The following is a 21,671-nucleotide window of genomic DNA, read 5'->3' as shown; positions in this document are numbered from 1 at the left end:
GACACCACAGAATTTAGACAAGCTGCCTTTTCTGATAAAGCCAAATCGCACATTGGTGTTGAGGGTTGTCTTGGAGTTTGTTGCTTGGCTTTTTGGCAAACCAAGTGAAATCACATTAGTTGACGTCTTTTCCAGCTTGTAAGTGTTTTGTTGTCTTTGTAATATATTGTGGTGCTTTTGCAGTGGATGTTTATTAATTGAAATCCTCTTCCTCTTTAGAAAGCCTAGCCTCCTGCAAAATGGCAGATAAGCCTGATATGAGTGCGATCACCAACTTTGACAAGAGCCAGCTAAAAAAGGCTGTGACGCAGGAGAAGAATCCTCTACCCTCCCAAGAAAGTGAGGAGCTATGTTTTAACAGTTTTACAAAGGCTTTCAAATAGTAACAATGACTGTTTTTGCTAAATGCTAACTTAAGTTATTCAGCAAAAAAAGAATATTCAAATACTTATAATGGATTGTTGGTTGCTATCTTCCACTGTAAGTGCTCTAAAACAATGGAAGTATACATTGTCTAGAAGAAATTACTTTAATCACTTTGGAATTGGTAAGGTTCTGTAGTATGGAATGCCTTCTAGTTGAAGGCCTAGCTGATGCCTTAGCAGAAAGGCTAATTTAGTCTTGTAAGAGAATAGGTCAAATATTCATATAGCAAATACAAAAGGTTGTAAACATGGTATTAAAAGTAAGATTGAAGTTTATTTTTTTATTTTTTTTTAATTGATAGCTGGTTGTGGATTGGCCATGTAATTGTTACTCTTGTTTTTCAGCGATTGAACAGGAGAAGCAGAGTAAATAGTAGGCAACCTGCTCCTTTTATGAACTGAAGAAAATGAAGGGCATTACTGAAGACCATGTCATGGGGAAGATATCATTTTTCTGACCAGCAGTGTCATCTGTGCGTTGAGGTTGGATTTGGGCATTGAAGTGGAAGGAAGGTGACCTACTATGGGGAAAACTGGAAACTTGAGTTTGGTTGTAAATGCCCTCATTGAAATGGTGAAATAAAGATTACAATTGCTTCACTGTTTTGAACATAAGTCTTGTTTTTAGCAGGTGGGGAATCTGGCTTGTACACAAATTAACTGCTTAGACAGGCCTAGGTTATAGTGGCTGTGAACAAAACTAGTGTAGTTTACTGGCTCTTCAAAATTGGATTTTGGGACAAAGCTGTTAACATGGGACTAATATTGGGTGAAATCCTAAGGCAAATAGTTTCCATATCTTACAAAACAAACCAGTCATTCAATAAATCATGGGCAATGTTCTCTTCCCCAAATGGATGGAAAATTACCTCTTGTAAGAAGGAACCAGTTGCTCCATCCTCTCTATAGCCTGTAGATTAGCCTAAAACATGTATGACTTTTGCCCCTTGGTCAGATCATGTACGACCAAAGACAAGCGCATGTGACAAACTTCTGGCACTCTTATTTATTATTATTTATTTTTTTCTTGAGTCACTAGTGAGAAATTTTAATGTTTGAGTATACACTATTCCTGCATATATAGCATGTGTCTCAATCACAAAGGTGTCATTTGACTTTTTTAAATATATATGTTCTTAAGGTGGTGAGTGGGTAGCAATGTGTCTTCTACACAGCAAACTAGTATTAGGTTACCAACCCCCAAAAAACTTAAGTTCATATTAAGTTCATTTGAAAGATGTTGAATGATACTGAATGCAGTGAGTGTTTTGTTTCCATATCAGTTTGAGTCTTCAGCTTTATTTTGAAATAAATTTTATATAGGTAAAAAGTGGAATCTTAGCAGCTTGTTGCAATGTATTCCTAAAGATCCCTCAAGTTAAAGTTGAATTTTTAACATGTAAGAATTTAAATGGGGAGGTTCAGACAGCCAGGATTTCTAAAGTCAAAAAGAAATAGAACCAATACCTTCAACTTGCAAGGGTTAAATGGTGATAGAGATGCTGTGTTTAAAACTTTGCCCACTATCTTGCGCTAGGGTTTCTGTCATTTTGTATTAGTGTCCAAAAAACATTTTTTGTGTATATCCCACAATGCACGTATATGTATTTATACACAGCCCCTGTATCTGACTAGTGGATAACCACTGCATTTTTTGCTACAACGCTGATGAGCTCCTGAATTCAGTTCAATAGTGTGCTGTACTGTGAGTAATATAAGGAATAGTGAATAGGGTGTAATTTCAGACACAGGGAGGGATTATTATATTTTATGTAGATCTGTATACTGAATGAAGGTGAGGGTGAGTTATTTACAGCTGTATTGTGTTAAGGAAGCTCCTTATTGTTTTTTGATTGGTTCATCCATATTCTCCAAAAGTATTTACCAAAAAAAAGAATAAATAAAAATAGAAACGTATAGTTTGTAAAACCTATACAAACAAATTGAAACCATAGAAAAAATTATATATTTTCAAAATATATATTTCAGCAAGCTATTTTAATTCAATACTGGCGTTATTTGTGAGTACTGTCACTAATTTGTCTTTACTCCGGAGGGACTTTTATTGTGTAAGGAGACAGACGTTAGATGACGCAGTGCAGTGGCGAATTCAAATCTGTTGTGTGTTGGATGTGAACGGTAACTGAAGACTCAGAGAAAATATTTTAACCATAAAAATTAAAGGGTTTTAAACTACACACACAGCGGGATTTAATCACGGAGACGAACGGTGAGTACAAATGCAACGTGTCTTCATGTAAAACTACCGAAAACGTTTTTGATTTAGCGATACTTGGTTTGTGTAGCGTTTTATTAACTTAACTGTCACTGCATTAAAAATGTTTTGGTTTAGTAATGCAAAGACTATACACACAGCTAAAACACCCTTTATATCAAACAGTATATTACCGTTGGAGTAATGCGTTGTCACTAAAAATTAATTTTGGCCAGGGATAGCAATTTTCAAGCATTGTTTATTTTATTTTAATAATTATAATTATTTCCTTATTATTTGGGGTGTTACTACAGGAAAAGGAATAATCATTAAAGTTCCCCTCTGGTCAATAATTTAGCTACATGCAATTAGTTTCTGCTTCTGTCTCTTCTCACCCCTCAGTTGCTCATCTGACAGGATTGGTTATTTAGGTTTGTGTTGTAAGAAACCCTAGATATCTGAACCTGCTTGTTAGATTTTTATTTATTTATTTTTTGAAAACACTGCCGTTTCAGAGCAGAAATGCTCAGCCATTGCACTGAGGCTGAATACATATTCTAGAATACAAAACGCCCACCAATGCAATGCTACCAATGTCTTAGACTCCCGGCATCTAGTTTTTAAACTCTCCAGTACAACCAACTTATACATTTCTATTAGAGCTGGATCATATGGCCAAAATGTATATCACAAAATATTTCTTAATTTTGGTCAATATAAATGGTAAATATAATTCTGATACATTTTGTGTGTGTGTGTGTGTGTATATATATATATATATATATATATATATATATATATATATATATATATATATATATATATACACTGAAAGCAACATGATATCATCATCAAACAAAACCTATTGGTTTTGTCAATATTAATATTTTAAACTACTTTTTAGTTGACTGAACTGATTTATAATGTCTATAATGACTATCAGTCTCTGACAGATTTAATAACTAATATTGAAAATGTGTATGAAATCATTGTTTGTTTTTTTTTGTTTTGTTTTTAATACACAATACAGTCAAAGGCTTCGTGGACAGCCATTGTGGACAGTTTTTAAATTGTGTGTTACTGGTATAGTCTCATTAGAAAAGTGTGACATGATATAGGGTGCTATAGGCCTAAGCAGATGCACCTGAACCTAAGTTGACCATGCCCAGTGCTAAGTATCAGCCAGAGAAGTGTAAATCACCAGGCATTGGACTGTGGTACAAAGTGACTGTGTTGTTTGGATTAATGGAGCTCCATCCAAAACACTGTACACTTCAGTACTATTCAGCCACAAAAATGGTCAGGTACTGACATTGGATGATTAGATTCTGGACTATTCATGCTCTACCCAGGCATACTGGCTGGAGATGAGGCATGCTGAAGTGCTTAGGCTGACCTTAATCATTGGGTGTAGTCACTGCACTCATTTGCAGCTGCTCCTATGTCTCAATCCACAGTGTTTGTCCACAAATTCTTAGAAATATAATGTATATAACAGCACCTGTTAAAAGTTCTTGTGTGTTTCAGGGGCGAGCTGTTTGTGAAAATGCCTGCGGACAATGCCTCCGAACTCCTCAAGTACTATGAGGTTTATGAAACCATTGGCTCAGGTAAAAGATCTCTTTTTGTGTGAGTGTGTATGCAACAAAGAGAAAGAATGAGATTCTTTTGGTGAAAAGCAGTTTGTCCACTTTGTTCCCTCAGGTGGCTTTGCTAAAGTCAAGCTAGGCCGACACATTCTTACAGGAGAAAAGGTGGCCATCAAGATAATGGAGAAGAAAGACCTTGGAGTGAGTTGCTTTTTATTTACTGTTCTGATATCAATGGAGTAACTTCTCCTTTTGTTAAGATAGGGCTAGAGAATATGACCAAACTTGATGATATGATATATTGCTTCATTTCAGACAATAATATATATAAAAAAATTCTGCCAATTACAAACTAGAAACATGACATCACTGTCAAACATAAACGTCTTGGCTGTGACAATATTTATATTTTTAAAATAATATTTGACAGCAGTGCCCGTCAGATGCTGTAAATGTATATTAAAATAATGAAAATGGAATTAAATATTATATCATTGTTATTGAAATGTTTTATATGGGAGTATGTATTGATAGTAAATTGTTTTTGAGGCCTATGTTAAGAGAGGGTAGCATGGTAAAAATAAACATTAAGTTTACTAAAAACATTCTCTTGGTACACATCACCATACTGTGAGCAATTCAATAATGTCACATGTAAAAATGATAGGAGTACAGAATTTTTGGTGAATTAACTCTTTGGCCACATTCAAATTACAAGCTTCATTAATCAATGTGCAGAAGCTGTAGTTCCATCACCTGCACAGTACACTATGTAGGAAGCACAGAACCATTTGAGAGACAGCCTGCATGTCGCTAAGGAATCTGATATGTGTATATGTATGCTACCTAGGACCATGTATAAAAGTCACTCAATTACTTGATTAGAAGAAAATCAAGTCCACACAGCCCTAAATAAAATGAAAAAAAAATGTCACATTAAGGTAAAAGAAATGTATATATAAAAAAAGTATTATTTGCAATGTTTTATGTGTTGTCCTCCCCTTTAGTATAGTAGGCTCGTTTATAAATCTTTATTTAAAATTTTGTGGGGACAGTTCCAGAGGAGATTTATTTAAATTTTAAACAAAATCTTTCCCCCAGTAAAATACAAAACACATTTTTCTTACTAGATCAGTGAAAGACTATCAATAAATGTTTTATATTTTAATACCTAACACTATTACCTCTGAAACATAATGAGAATTGTATTCTTATTGCTTTGAATTAAAGTGATCGCTAGATACATGCAATTCATTCACAATATTATAATATTGTGAATAATGTAATATTATTCACAACTCACTCTAGGATGACCTGCCTCGTGTAAAGACGGAGATTGAAGCCATGAAGAACCTCAGCCATCAAAATGTTTGCCGCCTTTATCACGTCATTGAGACGTCCAGTAAGATTTACATGGTGCTAGAGGTACGAATGTGGGACTGTTTCTCAAGGGTTTTAGTTACTCAGTTAGTAGTTTCAATCTGCTCAAATGGTGTAAATGCCCTATAATGGAACCATTCAAGATTTATTTTAAGACATATATCAACTGCTTTACAGTCACACAGCTCCAGGGACCTGGAGGTTGTGGGTTCAAGTCCTGCTCCAGGTGACTGTCTGTGAGGAGTTTGGAGTGTTCTCCCCATGTCCGAGTGGGTTTCTTCCGGGTGCTCCGGTTTCCTCCCACAGTCCAAGAACGCACATTTGTAGGTGGATTGGCGACTCAAAAGTGTCCATAGGTGTGAGTGGGTGTCACCCTGTGAAGGACTGGCACCCCATGCTTGTGCGGAGTGATTCCAGGTAGGCTCCGGACCCACTGTGACCCTGAACTGGATTACAGACAGCGGTTACAAACAATGAATGAATGATTGAATCAATTGGTGTAATTCAGATTAGATCTATGGTAGTGTTCACATTACAGTGTGGCAAATATTTTTTAATCTGTTAACTGATTCAGTTAAATTTTATTGTAAGAGTAATATCAATAATATTTATTGAAAAAATGGTAATCATAAGAGTAATTTAACTGGATGGTTAAGACAGAGATCAGGCTAAATCAAGTTGATCAAGACAGTCCTACAGAAGTTCAATAGATGAAATTAATTTCGTAACAAAAGGAATTATTGGTATATGATAGATTATGTATTCACTGTCCTTTTTTCTCTGTTAGTACTGTCCAGGAGGAGAGCTGTTCGATTACATCGTAGCTAAAGACCGACTCTCTGAGGAAGAGACGCGAGTCTTTTTCCGGCAGATTGTTGCAGCTCTGGCTTATGTCCACAGCCAAGGATATGCCCACAGAGACCTCAAGCCTGTACGGCAGCCAATCAGAGCGTGTTTTAATTAATTATTTATTATTATTATTTTTCATCTTTATTGACTGTAACCTATTTGCACTTGTATTTGTATTATTTATCTACATTTTAGGAAAACTTGCTTATTGATGAAGATCATAACCTGAAATTGATTGACTTTGGTCTCTGTGCCAAACCAAAGGTTTGTTTTAAGTTTACTTTCAGTACATACTTCTAATAAGCTTATAGTCAAGGCTCAATAGACCTACAGACATCTACACAATAACATTTTGAATCAAATTCAGCTGTTTTGATTTTTGCAGTATGATACTGGAAGGTTTGGATTACAGTGGGAAAGATGGATTGCTTTTGTAGTTTACCCAAGCAGTTAGGGTAAAAGATGAAAGTTACGAGGTAAAAATTACACCACTGTATATCTGAAATATTTTGGTGTGGTTACAGTTATTAATTTAAGGAATTGAATTCAATTGTTGTGTCAATTGAATTAGCTAAGGAAAAACATTCTTAACGTTACTGTATTAACATAAAGGTCAATATTTACTTTTGAAAAGTTTTGTCATGAATAAAAATTTAATTTGTATTGTAAACATGGATATACGATGGAGAGAGAGGAAAAAAAAAGAAATAAAAAAAAAACATTTTTCAATGCAGTTTTCTCATGAATATGGGTATGTTGGGCCTACCAAACAAACACTGTGGAACAAGATGACCCAGTCAGTTATTTGGCAGCTGCCTAAGTTTATGAATATTCTCTGATGTGTTTAGGGTGGTTTAGGTTATGAACTGATGACCTGCTGTGGAAGCCCGGCCTACGCAGCGCCAGAACTCATCCAGGGAAAGTCATATATTGGTTCTGAGGTAAGAAACCACAATGATTTATGTCTCCAAACCTTTATCAGAAACAACCTGACTTTTGTTCCTTTGTTTACTCTGGTGTGTTTGTATTACAGGCAGATGTTTGGAGTATGGGTGTGCTGCTGTTTGCTCTTTTATGTGGCTACCTCCCATTTGATGATGATAACTGTATGGTCCTCTACAGAAAAATCACAGTATGTTTTAATATCCAACTGAACGGATTTTGACTACAGAAATATATTGGTGATGTAGAACAGGACACAGTTGGACTTTTTTGTTTTCTTTAAAATTATATATATTTTTCTCTGTGTAGCCGAATGCATATATAATATTACATTTTTCAAACCATATGTAGTTTTGTTGCTGTGCCCTCGAAAAAAAAACAACATGTTCTTATTCAAAACATGTGCACATTAATGAGAGGCTCTGGAGCACACACGCTGAGATGAGTCATTCTGATATTGTGCTGCATCATATATGCAGAGTTTAGACATTGATTCTGAGTTTCTTCAATCACAGTGTTGGACTGTGCTTGTGTGAGAAAGCAAATATAAAGTTAAGTGACAGAAGCACAAGGAAAACAGAAAAATAAGAGCAAAGCAAGAGTAAAAACCTCACTGCTGTGTGCTTGTAGTTGGGATGATCAGGGAGTGGCTCATTTGTATTTAAAGGAATAAGCACTGAAACCCCCCATTCTGAACTGGGCTATTTAGATGGGACTGAACACTGCTGTGGTATTTGATCCTTGGGGTATTTTTGACTAAATTGTCTTCATTAAGAATACTTCAAGAACTGTGATCACTTGTGTATAAAGGACACATGGGTTTAGTACACGTCTAGTGTGCTTTGACTGAGAAGTGTTGGGGGTGTTTGAAATGCAAAATGTAGCTCGAGTAAATGACAACTCCAGAAAAGTGTGTGTGTATGTATATATATGGTTTAATACACACACTATACATATATAACATGCATTACCATGTGCTTCTTCAGAGAGGACATTATGATAATCCCCGCTGGCTTTCTCCTGGAAGCATATTGCTCCTAAACCAGATGATGCAGGTGTGTAATCTGTTTAAGAGAGAAAATAAGTTCAAGACAAATTAAAGAGCATGACTGTATTACAAAATTTTTCATATATATTACGTTCTTACATTCAAGACTAACTATATTATTTATCTTTGTCCGGTAGGTGGATCCAAAAAGGCGTTTGACAGTGAGGCAGCTGCTGGATCACTCATGGGTGATGAACGGTTACAGTAGTCCAGTGGAGTGGCACAGCACTCGCCCGGTAATACACACATTCCCCTCTGTACACTGATCTTTATATAATGACATGCATTCTCACTAGCATCTGTTTGTGGTAAAGATATTTGATACTTGAAAGAAAGAAGGGAAACAAAATTCATATACACTTATATAAAACATTTGGTTATATAAAACAATAAATGTTTTGGTGAATTGCTGCCATCTAGGCCATTTTGACCTGTTAGGAGGTGATGGGAGCAGTGGTGTCGTGAATAAAAAAAAATGCTATGCACCAGTGGGTGTCCAAACTTAGTTGGGTGTATAAACTATTTATAGAAATGCACTCAATATAAAGCCTGTGTTTATTGAGAATGTTACTCAAGAGAGAACAGGGTGCTGAGATTAATCTTTCATATTAAATTCATTCAGAGTATGTCCTTTGGCATCACTCTTGAAGTTCCATAGCCTTTCATAAGGCTGCGGCATGTGCAGTATTGATTTAATAATGGAGCCCAATAGTGAAATGAGCATCACTCTTTTGAATCGGTGGGAATGTCATTGCTCGAGCCTTTTATTGATTGCCGTTGACCTCTCGTACGTTTATTATTGATTGTGTCTGTAGCCCTTTAGCTCAAATGCGAGGTATGCTATTAAATATGAATGAGGCATTAGAGGCTTCCTCATAATAGCACTCATGATGAAGTGAAAATGTTGACGAAACCTCAGTACAGTTGTTTTATTTTTGGGCAAAATATTTCTTTCATGTGTTGTTGTCGCTTGGATTTTCCTGATGAAATACACATTCTCTTCCGATAACACTTTTTCTTATTGCTGAATTTTACATTTTGGAGAAAATGGAATGCACACAAGTTGTGACATTATTATATGACATATATTAAAACATACTAATATGTGTGTGTGTGTGTGTGTATGTGTATAATTAAATTTTTATATATATATATATATATATATGTATATGTATGTATTTATTTATACGTATGTATAATAATATAATATGTATATGTATGTATTATTTATATATGTGTGTGTATATGTGTGTATATATATATACACACACACACAGCATAACTCATTAATTATATAAGTTATGCCCCTTTAATGCATGCATGGTAATCCAGGAATACTCTGTAGTTTACCAGGAGGAGCTGTATGTGTGAACACTACCACCAGCAACATTCGTCTTGGAAATTACTCTAATTTTATCCTGGTAGCACCTTAGTGGAAATTCTGGGTGAAGTCAGTCAGCGCATGTGAGAAATGTATGGGAAATGTTCCGGAGTTCTGCACGCAATGCAAAGGAGCTGCCCGACCCCTAAAGCACGTGTTTCATTTCCAACTGTGAGAGTCCACCTGGCACAAAATATTCTGCTGTGATCTGCATGTGTGAAAGGCCACTCCTAGACATCTTTAGACACGATACTTCACAAGTTTCTCAGTGAAAGGGGCATAAAAAAAAGATTGTGTGAAAGGCTTGATATGGTTTGTTATTTTTTTATATATGTATTGGGGTTTTTTTTTATACTGATTAAATGATGTGGCCTTTAATATTGGTTCCCTGCTTGTTAAACTAAACATTTGTGTGTTTTTGTGTCAGTTGGGTCATATAGATGAAGACTGTATCACTGAAATGGCAGTGTCACTTAAAAGATCCAAACAGAGCACCATCAAGCTGGTATCAGAGGTACAGTTCAGTCACACAACACAGTCATACCTGATAGACAAGACAGACCTGATATGTTTTTGTAATAAGAGCAACTTGATCTAAAGTGTTATGCTTAAAACAGTGGCTTAAAAAATCAAACTTTCAATCAAATTTTGCTTCATTAATTTATACCTGCAGGTTTCCAAATGGTAGAATCCAATATACACACACATCTTTATTCAAATAGTCTGTCAGAGGTTTCCAAACTTTTTCTGAAGTGCCCCCCTTTTGTAGATGAGAATATTATAGAGGTCCCCATACTCTGGCAACACCAAACTCTAAAAGATATATACTACATACTGTTATTCATACAAAACTGCAACTTCTTATTGAAAAAAACAAAAAAAATGTGATAAATCACCTTTAGAGTGGAATTATTGCAAGGGAAATGCATATTGCATCCTATTTGTTTTCTGTGCTGTGCCCCTCTAGCTCAACATCCCCATTTTAGGAACCAATGGTCAATGTGAACCCATTCAGATCTTTATTAAGTTTGCACCAGCTTGTTAAATGTGGATTAGGACAGTATGACTGTCAGCAAAAAAATGAATACATTCATCAATAAATCCAATTGGCAGCCATCTTAGACAAGTTTTGTATCAAGATTCACCCTCTGTTCCAGTGCATACACATAATGCAGGAACATGTATTGGACATATCATGTGTACTGTTAATTTTTGATATATATATATATATATATATATATATATATATATATATATATATATATATAGTTCACAATCAATTATACTGTGTCCTTAACATTTACATGCAACATTGACGATTCTTGGGAAGTGCAGTTCTCTCTGGTTTGTTTACGTTCAGCAGCTCCACTGTTTTAAGATGGAACCTTATATTTCAGGAAAACGTTTTTATTCATTGTTTGAATTAAGTCCCGCTCCGGTTGACTGTCTGTGAGATGTTTGGTGTGTTCTCCCTATGTCTGCGTGGGTTATTTCCAGGTGCTCCAGTTTCCTCTCATGGCCCAAAAACATGCGTTGATAGGTGGATTGGTGACTGAAGTGTCCATAGGTGTGAGTGTGTTGCCCTTGTGAAGGACTGGTGCTCCCTCCAGGGTGTGTTCCTGCCTTGTGCCTGGTGATTCCGGGTAGGCTTCGGACCCATCGTGACCCTGAACTGGATAAGCGGTCACAGACAATGAATGAATGAATGAATGAATGTTTGAATTGCCATAGAACTTAATTTGTTACTGTAGTTGTTTAGATGTAGCATTTTTGCTCTGTGTTTTCATTCTGTTTGCTTTCTCGCAAGTTTAGAGCCAGTTCTACGTTCAGTAATCTGAAATATTGCCTTCCTGAATATTGCCTTACTGCCTTTTTAATCTTTCATTAACTGACACTAGTGCTTCATAACCACATTAGAACATTTTCCAGCACAAACAGACTGGAGAGCAGCAACTGATGTCAGAAACCACTTATTCAGTTCAGGGTCACGGTGGGTCCGGAGCCAGTTCTTAACAGGGCGACATTCACTCACACCTAGGGACACCTTTTGAGTCGCCAATACATCTACCAATGTGTGTTTTTGGACCATGAGAGAAAACTGGAGCACCTGGAGGAAACCTACGCGGACACGGGGAGAACACACCAAACTCCTCACAGTCACCCGGAGCAGGAATCGAACTTACAACCTAAAGGTCCCTGGAGCTGAGTGACTGTGACACTACCTGCTGCACCACCGTGCCGCTCTGATGAGAAAATGTCTGAATTTTATTGAACGTTACCTTTAAGGACACAGTAAACATTGTGATAACCTATACGGACTTTAGGCAAGTTTGAGGGAAAATAAAAGGGCTAATTTCTTGTTTTATATGAAATGCCCCCAAGAGACCGTTGCATTTCTAAATTAAGAAAATGTGAACAGCAGTCTCTGTTAATGATTTTTGCCTCGTTTAAATTCATTGGTGCTTCTGACTCTGTGTTTCTGAAATACAGTACAGTGCCAAAATGACAGAAGACAGTTCAGTTATATTTGAATGTCTGTTTTTATGGGCCACTAGATGGCACTAGAGCATTATTAACCAGCTCATATTAAAACTCGGCTACAGACAGGTCAGGATTTACTTGCCTCTGTAAACGATTGCTATATTATTAGTTGTTTCCTGATGTTTACTTTTATGGCAACTTAGCAACATGCTGAGTCTAGCTAATGGAAATAATATATTAGTGCATGTGTTTATGTTTGCAGTGGAAATATGACCAGACCACAGCTACATACCTCTTACTGTTGGCAAAGAAGCAAAGTGGAAGACCAGTGAGGCTCAGAAGAGAGACACCAGCACCAGACACAAGCTGTTCCCCTTTAAAAGAAATACAGGTAAAACCTGAATCATTTACATTGCCATTTCTGCAATAAAACATGGAGAACTTTCTTTCTTTTGAAATCTTTATTTACAGATGTTTAATATTCAGTGTTCCTTTTCAGCTGAGCGATTTAAAAAAAAAAAAAAAAAAACATGCAAGGATTTGGTGAAGAGCTGCTTCTTGTGTATTGAAGCAGAGATGTAAATAAACATCCATCAAAATCTCAATATATCCATAACCATACTCTGTTGCTTCTCTTTTAAAAGCTAACAGAAATAGCCACAATAATAGAAGTGTAAATTTAAAGCCATGTATAACTTTTTTTTTGTCGTACGTAAGGCATAAAAACTTGTTAGCTCATGTTTGAGGTCGTTGTGTGTCGTCGGCCCACCCCCCCTCGTTTTTTTTTCCCCCTCTGTCATAGCTGCCTGAAGTCAGTGATCCTGTGTTTTACTGTCTTGTTTTTGTCACAGTTGAAGAAAAGCCTGGATTTTAATGAGGATGAGGATGATGAGGATGGAGTTCCCAGGGGCTCCATTGTTTTTCCTGCAGATTGTTACGACGACGACACTGCCTGGGTCCCCCTAACACCTAAAAACACACAGAACACACATACTTCATGCACGGTTAGTGTATTTTAATCACATGCATGCATACACCTACACACAACTCTCTCTCTCTCGCTTTCCACTATATCTAGGTGTGTACATCAGTTTTAGACAGTGTGAAAATGACAAATAATATTTTATCACAACTCCTGCAAATATCACTTATGTTTAGAGAACAAAAGCAGTACATTCCAGAAAGAGAGCAACATTATATTCATAGTTTTGCAAGTATATTTAAATGAGTCTGTAAGTGATTTATTTTTTTCCTGTAATTATTCATACTAAATATAAGCAAATATAATAATTCATATAATTTATCAGGAATTTTTGTATGTGTATATTTTGCCATATATGGCAGTATGTTTTGTAACTTATTTGTGTATAATATAACATCAGAATCAGAACATGGTATTTAATTGGATTCATAAAGTACTGTAACAATCTATTGGTGTCTTAAATTTAATTTTCAGTCCCCAAAATAACCAGTAGTGTGGATTATCTTCAGTTTTGCAGCAATCATTTCAGTCAGAATTCATGGCTTAGAGTATTTCAGTAGTCCATGTTAATTTAAAATGCAGGATTGTAGGATTAGTATCTTAAACAGTAAGATGCTGTTAACCCAGAAATTCCATATTGGTTCATCCCTAATTTCATTAATTTCCCCAGAAACCCCCCTGTTCATATTCTGAAAAGAGAAGAGGTGAGGTAGGCCACTCCCCTCTCATCGAGCAAGGGAAGCCACGCCCACGCAACACTGAGAAACGTGAGCGAACCAGAGAAAATAAAGAGAACTTAGCCTTGCCTTCTCGGGATGGGAATGGATTTGCTCTTCCTGCTCCCGTCACACCAGCATCCAGCAGGAAAACAGGGTCAATCAGAACGGCACAAACGACACCCATTAACAACAATGTCATAAATACAGACTCTCAGAAAGGTAAGCCCGTTCAGAAAAAACACATCAATCAACTCCAATTGAGGAAGTTTCAGAACAAGCACACCAGAGAAGAAAGTCATTATCTTCCTTCACTCTCGCCCCGTCTTTGTCTGTCTCTCTTCATTTCTCTGTCCATCTTCAACCTTCTTCTCTTTTGTGGTTCCATTTTTCTCTCTCTCTCTGTCTCTGTCTCTCTCTGTGTCTCGTAGTAATACATTTTGCTGTCTATGTCACCCCAAGAAAACCTATATAACACAATGAGGAACTTAACAGCAGGGCCCTTCAGGTTTTTAAAGCCCCAAGTGTGTGTGTGTGTTCACTGCAACAGATCTGCAGGTTAAATGTGGAAGACACATTTCATTGTACAGTGACAAATAATTGCACATTATTCATTCATTCATTCATTATCTGTAACCGCTTATCCAGTTCAGGGTCACGGTGGGTCCAGAGCCTACCTGGAATCATTGGGCGCAAGGCAGGAATACACCCTGGAGGGGGCGCCAGTCCTTCACAGGGCAACACAGACACACACACATTCACTCACGGACACTTTTGAGTCGCCAATCCACCTACCAACGTGTGATTTTTGGACTGTGGGAGACAGTCAGAGACACAGACAGTCACCCGGAGCGGGAATCGAACCCACAACCTCCTGGTCCCTGGAGCTGTGTGACTGCGACACTACCTGCTGCACCAACGTGCCGCCTAATTGCACATTAATTTACTCAAATTTAAAGGAACAGTATGTGTTTATTTATACATTTTAAATTTATATACATTTCTTTCTACTGTGGCTTCCTGTAGTTTCATTAATTTTCCACAGCATTCTATTGAAATCAGTTTAGAGATGGAGGGAGGTGGGTGTTTTCCTACCCTCCTCTAGAAGTTGCATATGACAGAGACTTTATTTTCTATTACAGCTCAGTTAAGCATCATAATGACTTAGAAGCTGTAATTTAAATGTAGGCACAACAGGTACTGTCGCTGTCACACAGCTCCAGGGATCTGGTGTTGGGAGTTCGAGTCCCGCTTCAGCTAACTGTGAGTTTACTGTGTTCTTCACGTGTCCGCGTGGATTTCCTCCGGGTGCTCCGCTTTTCTCCCACAGTATAAAAACACACATTTGTGGGTGGATTGGTGACTAAAATAGTGTACATGGGTGTGTGTGTGTGCCCTGTGAAGGACTGGCGCCCCCTCCAGGGTGTGTCCCTGCCTTGCGCCCAGTGATTCTAGGTAGGCTCCAGACCCACCACGACCCTGAACTGGGTAAGTGGTTACAGACAATGAATGAGTGAATTTAAAGGTAACAATACTACCTAGTGTTCCTATAAAGGCTGAACTTAACTAGGAAAACAGGAAAACGTCTATTGACTGTGATGCATGTCAGGTGTGTGTGTGCACGTGTGTTTATGTATGGTATTTTTTTAATTAATTTACTTTAAATCTTAGGAAAAATGAAAAGTTGGCTTTTAAAACCCAGCTCGCTCTCTCTCTCTCTCTCTCTCTCTCTCTCTCATAATCTCATTTAGCTGAGGAGTGGTATTTTCTAAATTTACCTCATTGTGTTGCTTGTCATAATTATCGTTATGATCTTGAGGTGCTCTGGAGTTTTCCAATTATGAGATGTAGGAGGGGGAAAAAGCACCAAAATGAAAAATCACACAACAAAAGCAATTAGGCTGCTTTATCAGCAGGAGTGGTAATATGAAATGACTGGTTATTAATACGGGGCAAGATATTGGCTCTCTTGAGATGTTACGTTCCCCCTCACACCCCCACACCTCTTTCCTCTAATGTGTCTATAACTTGAACACACTTAAATACCTCATTTTAAGCATATTCCTCTGCTGTCTAATTTAATTACCCACTTTGACTAATAGCCACATTCATCTGTAGGTCCCTGGTCAGTTCTCTACTTTCTTAGTGATATTTCAGGGCGATTTTATGCATATATTATTATAGTCTTGAACAAAAACAATTTTGACTTTGATTTTTTTAGCCATAGTATCATTTTCATGTTGTGACCATAGGGTTTATGGAAATATTTTCTATTTCAGCTTAAACGTTGAATCATTTTCAGATTTTTTTTTTTTATTTGTAAATATTGCTTTTTTTTTAAACCAAATTATATTAAAATACAAATCATAAAAAGATAATTAAAACCATATTCATTCATGCTCTGAAAGAAAGAGTACATAGAAGTTGGTTAAATACATCAGTGCTCAAAGTGTCACTGTGGAAAAATATCCCCTTCGTGTTTTATATATCAGATTTCTGGAAATTTTTAATGTTCATCTCTGCAGATGCCAACAGAAAATCTTAAAGGAATACTAGGTGAATATTTTATAATTTTGCTCCTGGGCTCCCCTACAGTTGAAGATTTAAATTAACTTTTACCGCACTGTTCTGAAATCAAGGGGGAGGGAGTTGTTTCCTACCTGCCTTAAGCGTTACATAGTGTACATGCAGTTTCTGCAGTGCTGAGCCTGGAGTAGCAGCAACAACAGAGGCTCTGTTCTCCCTATTATGGCTATTATGGGTCAGTGGAGCATCACAGTGATTTGAAAGCTGTAATTGTAAGGTAAAAATACTAACGGTTCTTTAATTTCATCCGCAACAGGTCAAAATATAAAATCACTTGCTAGTTTTTGTTGGACAACTGACAACTCCTTTAAGTAAACTTTGTGAACTTTATTTTGCAGAAATACGCAGATTTTCAGTTTATGAAGTTGAATTTAAAGTGACACTCGAGGTCTGATGGCGAGTAGGGTGTGTGTGTGTGTGTGTGTGAATGTGAGTGCGTCTGGGGATTTCTCTCCGCTCTATTTCCCAACATTCGCAGTGTCCACCTCGTTACTGTCACACACTCCCTCCTCTCACACTGAAACAGACAGGAACTCACCAGGGACTCTGTGAGAGTGTGTGTGTGTGTGAGTGAGAAGGAGCGAGAGACAAATCCCGAGGTGCGTACTGACAGGTGTATATGTCACTTTTCCCACTGCTGGCTGTTGCGTGTAGCATGTAGTGACACATGTTTGTCCTGTGTGTGTGTAGAATCATCCCGCAGGAGGGCAGTGGAGCAGCAGCAGAGTGGTCAGCAGGGAGGACTGGAGATCCTGGCGTTCAGTCCAGAAAGAAGGTATGCTCAGAGATGGAGGTGGTTGGATAAATTTGAGAAGTTTGAGGTAGTGGTGAAAGGGGAGGGGAAGCCACTGGCAGCCTATGGAACCTGAAGCAAAGTAAAGTTCACCTTTTTTTTCTCTCTTATTAAGAATTTGTTCTACCGCTGCTCTGTCCACAAATGGATTTATTCCTAGCAGCTTTTGCTAGATTGGACAAGTTTTACAGTATGATATTTATAATCATTCAGCCTAATGAGAAACTGTAATTTGGTCTTTTGTTATACACTGAACGATTGCTGTATTAGGAACACCTAATCAGACACAGAAGTGCTGCTGGAGTTTTTAAAGCCCTCACAGTCACTGCTGGACTGAGAATAGTCCACCAACCGGAAATATCCAACCAACAGTGTCCTGTGTCCACAAAATTGTGCAGCAACAACGTAGAACAGTGAAAAGCAACAGTGTTTAAAAACTCCAGCAGAGACTGCTGTGTCTGATCCACTTGTACCAGCTCAATGCACACTAAAACACCACCACCAAATCAGTGTCACTGCAGCGCTGAGAATGATCCACCACCAAAATGGTCCATGGAAGAGCAAGGTGAAACAGGTGGATTACAATCTGTAATAGTTGAACTACAAAGTGTTCCTCTATGGTCAGTGGAGCTGATAAAATGGACAATGAGTGGAGATGCAAGGTAGGTGTACCTAATCCAGTCATGGTTCAGTGTGTATAACATTGTTTACAATCTACAATGCTACAATATCAAGTTGGATTAGGAATAATAGGCAGTTGTGGAGTTTGCAAAACAAACTTGCTGTAAACTAGCTGTAAGTGAGCGGAGCCTGTCAAAAAAGCAACACAACTAAATAAATGTCTGTCACAGTATGTTTCAGGCAGTATATGTGGTTTTCATGGCCAAACCCATATACCTGGAAATCTGGCTCAACATGTATAGAATTTATCAGAGAGACATTTCACACCCAAACAAATCTGACATTATTTACATTCAAGTTTGGGAAATAATGTAGGCACAAAATATAGCGTGCAGTTATTGAACGTTGTTTTAAAGCAACACTGAGTAGTATTATTAATTTAAAATTACAGCTTTAAAATTATCATGATTTTAGAGAATAGAGACTCTGCCTTTCCTACTCGAGGCTCAGTGCTGCAGAAACTGTACTGTTATTTTTGAAGTGGGGTAGGAAAGCACTCCCAAAAAATATTGGTGCATTTAGGTATGTCTTGCTCACTCTGCTGCATGTTGGAATCTGTTAGTTTTTTTTATGATTCATAGTTTTTAAATGTTTATCAATAAATAAACATATTAAAATGACAAACACTATTCTATAATACAATTTTAGTAACCCTTTGCCCTTAATTCCCTGAACATTCCAGTGAGAGTATTGTAAATACCACTGCAAAATCTTAGGTCTCGGCAAGGCTTAACAACAAACCAAATCCACAATCTTAACAATTCACACTCATATGTGCATAAAAAATAAAATAGATAAAATCAGTTAATAATCATAAAAATAGTAAGCTTTAATATTTTGAATTTGCAACATATTGTAGGTTAAAACAGGATTTGAGTGTAATACACCAAAGCAATACAAGTCTTTGAGACGACATTTCCCACGGTCCCCAGGTCCCGCTCTTTGGACATGGCAGGTTGCCAGGTTGACAGTGGACAGAAGCGTAAGGCAGGGAAGATGTTTGGCAGTCTGGAGAGAGGTCTGGACAAAGTCATCACCATGCTGACCCCCAGCAAGAGGAGAGCCCTGAGGGATGGCCCGCGGAGGATCAAGGTTTGATTTCCACTCTTTTATTTTCAGCTATTTCCTCTCACAGTGGCACTCAGTTTATAGTCGTTGAAGCGAAGTGATTAGTAAAATTATTTTCTGTTATAGTGAGAGACAGAGAAAAAAATGACAGTTGTCATTTAATTTTATTGTCATTTTGTTAAATAAAATTATTTGAAAATGGCAAGTGAAAAGAATGTATTAGTCAGTGCATTCATTATGAATTCAGGAAAAATCGCTGCAAAAGCATGGGCATCGATTTGTTCTATTTTTGGTGATAATATTGTATCCAAATGTATGTGTGAGTTTTGGTTTAGACGATTTAAAGATGGTGAGTTTGATGTCACCCCATGTCCGTGTGGGTTTTTCCCCTGGGTGTTCTGGTTACCTCTTGCGGTCCAAAAACACATTGTGGTAGGTGGATTGGCGACTCAAAAGTGTTTGTAGGTGTTTGTGTGTTGCCCTCTGAAGAAGCGCCATCCCCTCCAGGGTGTGTTCCTACCTTGCGCCCAGTGATGTTATTATTTTTATTGCTACTTCATTTATTTTATTTTATTTATTTGCATGAAATATATTGTCAGTCACCATAAAATGACAAAAGAACTGTAGAATGATTGAATTTTGAATTAGTTAAATCTTACACAAAAACACTTTTAAACTTAGGTATGACTCCTAGCACATCTTTACCCTACATCTGTAGAATGTTAAATAAAAGTAACATTTTAAATGAAAACGTAATTGTTTACATTTTAAAAATGACATGTAAAACCACCAGTTGATGAATAGTAGTTCAGAATCCGTAGCTTTTAAAACACTGAGCTTCTCAACTGCTTTTGGGAAGCTATTGAAAAGTCTGAAATTCTGCATTAAATTGTCCTTGTAAAATAATCCAGGCCCAGTACAACGTGACATTGACCAATCAAACAAATGCAGACCAGGTGCTAGACCAGATCCTCAGAGTTTTACCAGAGAAGAATGTGGATTATGTGCAGAAAGGGTGAGTATAACTTTGATCATTTCTTTCTGGGATGAGGATTAACTGGGGAGAGGATTTAAAAGGTATTTCCTTTAGCCTCCTATAGAGTACTTTGAGTCAGAGAGGAGCAGTTCTATGACTTGGTATATCCTTATTCTATTTTACAGTCAAAGGTGTTTATATTGAAATTGCTTAGACAGAAGCATTGTTGCTGTTTGTTATATATAGTATATAAAAATTGACTGTGTCTGTCACCTTGTCCACACACAGCTACACTCTAAAGTGTCGTACTCAGTCAGACTTTGGGAAGGTCACAATGCAGTTTGAGCTGGAGGTTTGTTTGCTGCAGAAGCCCGAGGTGGTGGGTATCAGACGGCAGAGACTTAAAGGAGATGCCTGGGTCTATAAACATCTGGTGGAGAACATCTTGTCAACCAGCAGCATCTGACTGCACTTTCTGTCCATCTCCATGGTTTCGCTTCAGATCCTGTGTTTACCTGCAAGCTTGTTTTTTTCCACTTCTCTATAGATCAGTGTTTAAGCCTCTGAATTTGTTGTTTCCATGTGTCATTCTGATCTGCCATGCTTATCTAAGCTACTCCCTAATTTAATTGGTCTAAAGCTGGTTTCTGATTGGTCAATAGCTGATTTACATTCTGACTTGACGCTTGTGGTAAGCATAGTCTGAAGTGATATGGCACTGTGCTGTGTTGCATTCACATTGCATGCCATTCATTTTTTATGCCAACATGTTATTAATCTATGTTTACATCACTTAGACACTATATGAAGATACATATATGACCTGCACATTTGCCTTTCATGTTTTTAGTTATGGTAAATATAAAATGGAAGCCTTTTTTAAAAACTAGTATAATTTTCTAAGTTGTTTAATTTTATTCTAACACAAAACAGCATTATTCTGCTGATTTTAGCAGCGATATCTTTTTTTTTTTTTGTTTTTTGGTCCCTTTTGCATCATGTCTCTCATGTTCTCAGTCATTCTCTGTTATGTATTATTGATTTGTCTCATGTCTGTGTTTATCCATGTAAATGTACAGTCCCATTTCTGTAAAATTAATGATGACAAGAAAAATAAAGCCATTTTATGAAAATGATAGTGACTTTTAAATTCTTTGATCCATGATTCATGTAGAACACAGTTGATTTGCATAAAGACAGTAGCACATTTATTAATGAATTGTTAAAAACATGGTTATTGTGCATAGTAAGTTTTTATGCCATTGATTGGCCAGCATTTTATACCTAAATCCAGCAAATCCTAATCCAGATTGGACAGTTCATTATAAACTGGACCTGAAATACAGAAATACAACACAATTGAGGTGTTACAGGGCTAATATTTATATGGCCTTCTGTCTGTAACCAAAAGCTAAAAAATCACTAAATAACAAGCCTCATCAGATAGTCTGGCTCCTAATTGCATTACCGGCAAATTGTGTGTATGTGTGTGTGTATGTGTTGTAGTCTATATCTGGTCATTATATTGGTGATAGAAGTGAAACCCACCTCAGTGTCAC

The 21,671-nt window shown here is 37.1% G+C and overlaps 2 protein-coding genes across 2 annotated transcripts; both read left to right on the top strand.

The window, feature by feature from the left end:
* Positions 1 to 1,025, top strand: LOC136686729 (thymosin beta-4-like). The gene is made up of 3 exons (XM_066660674.1): positions 1 to 138; positions 220 to 339; positions 771 to 1,025. The coding sequence occupies exons 2-3, from the start codon at positions 240 to 242 to the stop codon at positions 797 to 799; spliced, it is 129 nt and encodes a 42-aa protein (XP_066516771.1). The 5' UTR covers positions 1 to 138; positions 220 to 239; the 3' UTR covers positions 800 to 1,025.
* Positions 1,026 to 2,525: 1,500 nt separating this feature from the next.
* melk (maternal embryonic leucine zipper kinase) lies at positions 2,526 to 21,226 on the top strand. The gene is made up of 18 exons (XM_066659927.1): positions 2,526 to 2,655; positions 4,168 to 4,250; positions 4,345 to 4,430; positions 5,538 to 5,654; positions 6,397 to 6,540; positions 6,654 to 6,722; positions 7,307 to 7,399; positions 7,492 to 7,590; positions 8,387 to 8,455; positions 8,586 to 8,684; positions 10,257 to 10,343; positions 12,573 to 12,701; positions 13,162 to 13,314; positions 13,963 to 14,230; positions 17,285 to 17,369; positions 19,001 to 19,160; positions 20,048 to 20,151; positions 20,401 to 21,226. Exons 2-18 carry the CDS (start codon positions 4,187 to 4,189, stop codon positions 20,576 to 20,578), a joined length of 2,004 nt encoding a protein of 667 aa, XP_066516024.1. The 5' UTR covers positions 2,526 to 2,655; positions 4,168 to 4,186; the 3' UTR covers positions 20,579 to 21,226.
* The last annotated feature ends 445 nt before the right edge of the window (positions 21,227 to 21,671 follow it).

This window comes from Hoplias malabaricus, chromosome 2, assembly GCF_029633855.1.
Source record: "Hoplias malabaricus isolate fHopMal1 chromosome 2, fHopMal1.hap1, whole genome shotgun sequence".
Lineage (NCBI taxonomy): Eukaryota > Metazoa > Chordata > Actinopteri > Characiformes > Erythrinidae > Hoplias > Hoplias malabaricus.
The sequence above is the reverse complement of the archived record's forward strand: the minus strand, read 5'-3'. Positions and strand labels throughout refer to the sequence as shown.